At 36.7% G+C, this 6230-nt stretch overlaps 1 protein-coding gene across 1 annotated transcript in view; it reads right to left on the bottom strand.

The window, feature by feature from the left end:
- Positions 1-697: 697 nt before the first annotated feature.
- Positions 698-6230, bottom strand: part of LOC110032645 (mitotic checkpoint serine/threonine-protein kinase BUB1) — a 54560-nt gene continuing 49027 nt past the window's right edge. Inside the window, exons 13-16 of the mRNA XM_020736338.1 lie at positions 2882-2936; positions 1524-1658; positions 1325-1446; positions 698-1248 (exon numbers count right to left, since the gene is read on the bottom strand). Of these exons, the coding sequence (XP_020591997.1) occupies positions 1059-1248; positions 1325-1446; positions 1524-1658; positions 2882-2936 (502 nt within the window). The 3' untranslated portion in view covers positions 698-1058. The remainder of the gene's footprint in view (positions 1249-1324; positions 1447-1523; positions 1659-2881; positions 2937-6230) is intronic.

A 6230-nucleotide genomic window follows, 5' to 3' on the forward strand; every position in this document is an offset into this window, starting at 1 on the left:
GTCGATCAATTCCTTCATTATTTGATATTCAATTTCCAAGCACATGCGTCGAAGAGCTTGATTTGTAAAATAATACATTAAATTATACTTTGAGTTTAGAGATTATCACTTTTGGGGTAGTCCCGGCGTGTAGTTGGAATTAAATGACAGAATTCTCAAGTTTAAGAAATAATCTAACAAGATTTTTGGCTTCATTTTCAGTGTAGCTGTTGAGTTTGCCATAGAGCTTAGAGCTTGCCATGTGTTGATACGTCTCATAGGCCATGGGAGATGGTTAGAAATCGCTCGGAGCTTGTAGCTGTTGAGTGCTAACTTTATAATGTGGGTGCATGACAATCATTTGCACACACCTTGCAGAAGTTGTCGTTGTCTAGTACTGATACGTCTCATATACCTCTTTTCGTAGTGTCAGTTCCCTGAGCGTGACATCGTCAATTCTCCGTGCGTGACGTCAATTGCTCGAGCGTAAAAAATAAGCAAAAAAAATATAATTAGAGAGATTTGTTTTATTTATTTATTATTACTATTTTTTACTTTTATTTTGAGGATAAATTTTCTTATTTCATTTTTAAATTATTTTTACTTTTTTAATTTTAAAAACAAATTTACTTATTTTTCAAGAACACTCAAAATATCAAAAAATGATTTTAAATATTTTTTAAAAATAACTAAACAGATTTTATTTGAAGTAACAAAACAAAATAAAAATAAAAATAAAAAACAAAAAACAAAATCATAAGTGATCCCAAAGAGCCCATATCTTATCATTGAACAAGCATGGAATAAATTAAAAAAAAAAAAAAGCATCCCTCTACAAGCACAAAATAGGAATATTTCGCAGGCAACGCTTTCCTGAAAAGTTCTTTCAGTACAACATTCATAGAGAATCAACAAAATCACTAGCAGCACATCAAAACCACTAAAATTCTCATTTTCAGTACTTTGGACAAATAATGTTCATGGAATTCAAATGCATTCTAAAGCCTATTAAACATAACACTTATATAACAAAAACATGCTTTAAATGACCTGTAATAGTCCATTCTTAATAAATCACATCAAGTTAAACACAAAGATGACTTCTGCCTGGCTAACAGATGCTTCAACTGGCTTATTAGCTGTTGATTGCTGCACATAGAATCCTCAAAAGACTTCCTCAAACACTGCAGCAACTCTACATCGCTTTCGTTCGAGCGATTGTTAAGAAGAGTGGAGAAGAGATTACTCCATAATTCAGTTTTCCAATACCTATATTTTTGCCTGAATTAAACCCATAAAAAGTTGATGTTTTCTACTTTGAAATAGCTGAACTGGTCCTACTAACCTTTTGAAGGGTTTCTTAGGCTGATAATGAAAACTTCCGTCTGGATTCGCCTTTTTCTCGAGGGTCATGTATGATCCATGAAGCATCATGTGAACGATGACACAAAGGCCATAGGTATCAACCTGGTAATCAAGACAAGTTTATATAAGCTTTTAAGTTTAGAGAATGATAAGGATCCCGGGTATGAAGAATTTGTGACCTGATACGTCCAGGGTTTATTTTCCTGCATTTCCACACAGCTGAAGCCAGAAGTCCGGCAGTCGCCGGTAAACTTAGTTCCGGGAGGGAATAGGTTCAGGTCAATACCCCTTCCCCAATCAACAAGGCATAAACCCTACTAAGGAATAAACATAAATGATATAAGAAACCATAGCACAATTCCATTCAAAGAAAGGCTAGCGCTAAGTCTAAGCATGGCAATCCATCCTTCTTATTATGGCTGTCAAAATAGCTCGTTGTTCGCGAACACTTTGAGTTTGGCTCGTTAAGAAGCTCGTGTTTGATTTATTCGCTAAACAAATAAGCCTAATTGAAACAATTTTTTTGTGTTCATATAAACGAGCCAAACACGAACAAAGATTTGTGAGTTCGTGTCCGACTCGTTTTGGCTTGAAATAGTTAAATTATATATATATATATATATATAATATATATATATTGATGAGAAGTATTTTTTGAATAATTTAATTGACTATGAAGCTACAAAGATTTATAATGAATTAAAATTGATAATTAGAAAAATAGAATAAAAATAAATTAAATTATAGTTAAACCTCGCCCCAACCCTTAACTTCCTAGTGTTGCATGACTGAGATTGTCAAAACGGTTCTTTGTTCGTGAACAGCTCGTGTTCGACTCGCTCAGCAAACGAGTTGAACACGAACAAATTTTTTGTGCTCGAAAAATAAATGAGCTGAACACGAACAGTGGTATTTTTAAACGATCCAAAAACAGTTCTTTATTCGACTCGCTCGTGTTCGGCTTCTTTACACCCCTACTTTTTACATTCAAGAAACAAATATAAAACATTGGAATTAGGGGTGTAAAAGAGTCGGGTTGAGCCACCCTCAACTTGAGCTTAAACTTGATTAGTAAATCGAGTTTCGAGCTCCAACTCGAGCTTAATTCTACATGTTCGAGCCGGCTCACGAGCCAACTTATTTATTATGAAAGAGATAAAATAATATTAATTTTGAGCTAATGTTATAATAAGATGATAAATAGAATAAGGAATTAGAAGATAAACAATAGGAAATCAGTTAACATAAAACATAAAATATTAGTTTTAAATATTTCTAGTAATTTAGAGATAAAGCCTTGAATTTTAACCTATTTTGAGTATGTTTTACATTGATTATTTTTTAAAAGATTTGGCTCACAAGTTAATGATTCGAGTCGGGGTTGACTTGAGCTTGGTTGTTAGTTCATCAAGCTTCAGTCGCAAGCCACTTATCGAGTTGAGCCCGAGCTAGCTCATGAGTTGGCTTGGCTCAATTACACCCCTATTTGAGATTAAAGGTTTGGGGACGAGGACAATAGAGAGGGGGAGAAGGGAACCTGATCAGCCCAATTTCCAGTTCTAGTACTGAATCCATCTGCCTTTAATTCTTCCCTGCCACACAAATAACTCGTTGCATGAGACATTAGTAAGAAACAGCCTCATTTAAAACATCCTAAGGAGTCGGCAGAAAAGAAAAAAAAAGTATTTTTAAACAAGTGCATTTCAATATTTAGAGAGTATTGATAGCACTTGTCATTAGAGGTCACCGAGGTGCTTGCATGAGTGCTCGGGCTAACAAAACCAGGGTAAAATAACTCACATAACTTCTAGGCAAGCGTCGTTATTATTGCACTGCTTAAGGAATTTCTTGCCATAATGCAGATGATGCAGAACTAGTGCTCATACTTGGAAAACAAGGATGTACTCGTTAAAAAAAGATTAAATAAAAGTGTGCATGTGTGAAAGGTTTCTTGGCTTAGTTTTGGTAAAAGTTTGTTTCTTCAAGGTTATGAGTTTGAACCAAACATTTTACAATTTATTGCTTGTAGCTTGAATATTTCCTTGCTTAAGAGGTGCAACAAATAGCTTAACTCCATATTGCATTCTAGATTTATTACAAACCCTAACCCTAAAACATCATATACCAATGTACTTCAGGAGAAAGAAAAATAGGTGGAATACAAGAATCTTAAAAAAAGAATGGATGATAAAATCATGAAATAGATACTATCATACATAAAATTATTTAACAGCTATGCATTATACAAACTTCAATAATTTAACTTTAAAGTTCCTTCAATGTTTTTTGGACTAATTTTTAAAGTAACATAACTACGGAAGATTTTAGAATCGTGCATACAAAAACAATTAAATTGTGAGTTATTCTGCCACTCAGAAGGGGTATGTTTGTTGGAGCTCAATAGAGAAGTGATTTTTTGTGAGTCTAAATCGGCCATTAGAGAATTTGAACCATACTATACCTTGGAGGTGACCTCATCCTTTGGTGACTCGTCAGATGTTGAAGGTATAAGGCGAGAGGGGGAGAGTAGTGATGGTGAGAGATTGGTACAGGTAGGAACAATGCTTTGTCCCTTTGTGTGGGAAGGATCGACTGGGAAAATGAGTAAAATAAGCCTGAATGTGGTGATAATCAAGCTCAAGAAGGGCTGAGGGTGCACAGAAAGAAGAAAAGGTAGAATGAACAATGCTTCGTCCCTTTGTGTGGGAAGGATCGACTGGGAAAATGAGGAAAATAAGCCTGAATGTGGTGAGAATCAAGCTCAAGAAGGGCTGAGGGTGCATAGAAAGAAGAAAAGGTAGAATGAGGGAACAGTGCCAGCCGTTCCACTCGTGTCAACAAGTCTCTTGTCCCGACCTACCTCGACTCCTGAGACACTTACACCATCCACCTTGGAATTTGATTAGACAAGTGATATGATTCCTCTCTTCTTCTCTAACTCCCATGACCTTGACGAGGATCTCTCGCAGTAATGCGAGTCATCCTCCTGATTGTTATTTTCCTGATCAGATTGGTTCCTCACATGACATTGACCTATTTATCTCATACTCTAACATATCACCTTTATCTTAAGCATTCATTGCATCCTTGGGAGTTGTCTCTATACCCAAGTGTTGGCGGGTAACTAAAGAGGATTCAAAATGGAAAATTGTAATGTTGGAGAAACTTGGTCCTCTCGATAAGAATAGGACATGGGAGCTCGCATTGCTATCAGCAGGGAAAAAAATAGTTGGGTGCAAATAGATCTTCACAGTGAAACAGGTCTTACAAGAAAAATTGATCGCTACAACACACGGTTGGTGGCGAAAGAGTATAATTAGACGTATGACATCGACTACGATGAGACATTTGCACCAGTGAAAAAGTTAAACACAATCAGAACACTCATTTCTCTGACTGTGAATGGTGGATGGAGGTTGCATCAACTGGATGTAAAGAATGTGTTTCTTCATAGACATCTACTAGGAGGTGTGCATAGAGATACCCCAAGACTTTGACACGAACCAAAGAGTGGGCAAGATATGTGGATTAAGAAAATCACTGTACTGTTTGAAACAATCTCCTTGGGCTTCATTTGATAGGTTCAGAAAAAGCAATCGTAGGCATGGGCTATCACCAGATCAATGCCGACCATACATTATTCTTTCAATGACATGGTGGTCACATTACCATTCTTGCTATATATGTGATTGATATGATTGTCACTAGCGATGATGAGAGAGATTGCTTAGATGAAGGCAAGTTTGGGAAAAAAATTTTGAGGTGAAGGACCTGGGACAACTAAGATACTTCCTTGGAATTGAAGTAGCTAGTGAAGTAGAGGTGATTGTTCTATCTCAGAGAAAGTATGCGTTATACTTGCTCACATGGACAACATGTTGGGATGCAAGCCTGTAGTTTCACAAATTGATCAAAAGAGAAAATTGAGTGTAGAGACAGAAGAGTCAGTTGATAGTGAGAGATACCAGAGGTTGGTAAGTCGTTTCATTTATCTGAGTCACACTAGTCCCGACATACCATTTACAGTAAGTGTGGCGAGTTGCTAAATGCATAATCTGAGAAAGGGTCACATAGATGCAGTATATTAAATTTTGAGGTAGCTGAAGAGTGCACCAGAGAAGGGGCTGATCTTCAGAAAGATGGACTGTCGGCGTTTAAAAAGAAGGGGGGAGTTACGTTTGGGGGTCGCCCGTAAGAAGCTGTCGGTCGCCGGAATCGAAATCCCGTCACCCGCTTCGGAAGGACTTTTTAATTTACATATATATATATAATTTTAGAAAAATACGAAATCAAACTGACCTCATATTTTTCACAGTTTAAATGAAAGAGCGCTCTACCTCAAATCCTGTATCTACCCCGAAGAATAAACACAAGACCTGAGGATGAAGCTAGATCAAATAAACTAAGAAAGATATGACGTCCGTTTGGGTCTACGAAACCATTTTATTTGCCGACAAGTTCCCCTATTTAATACAAATAATTAAATAGGGTTTATTTTAAGCTGGGTTCGGAAAAGCTCCCTATAAGGGCAAGCCCCTATAGTTAATTACATCTCAAATGACCGAAGTCACCTAAGAAAACTCTCGATAAAAATCAGGGAATAATGTCTTCAAAGAGGTCAAAAGGATAGGACTTTACAACGAAATCGGACGAAGAGGTGTGAAGGGGAAAAGCTCAAATCTGGAACATTGTTAAGGAATCCAAATGAAGAGAAACTAGGGGAAGCCACAGATCTTGAGGAGAACCTCAGTGACTTCCCAGTCTATCCTATGATTTGGCTCCAAGTTTGAGAAGAAAAAATAAAAGTGTTTTATCCCGCCAATTTTATTTAATTAGGGCTTATATTTGCGTGACAGGGTCACTCAAATTGCCTAGAAGATATGAGG

The sequence above is a fragment of the Phalaenopsis equestris genome, unplaced genomic scaffold (genome assembly GCF_001263595.1).
Source record: "Phalaenopsis equestris unplaced genomic scaffold, ASM126359v1 Scaffold000994, whole genome shotgun sequence".
Taxonomy (NCBI): Eukaryota; Viridiplantae; Streptophyta; class Magnoliopsida; order Asparagales; family Orchidaceae; genus Phalaenopsis; species Phalaenopsis equestris.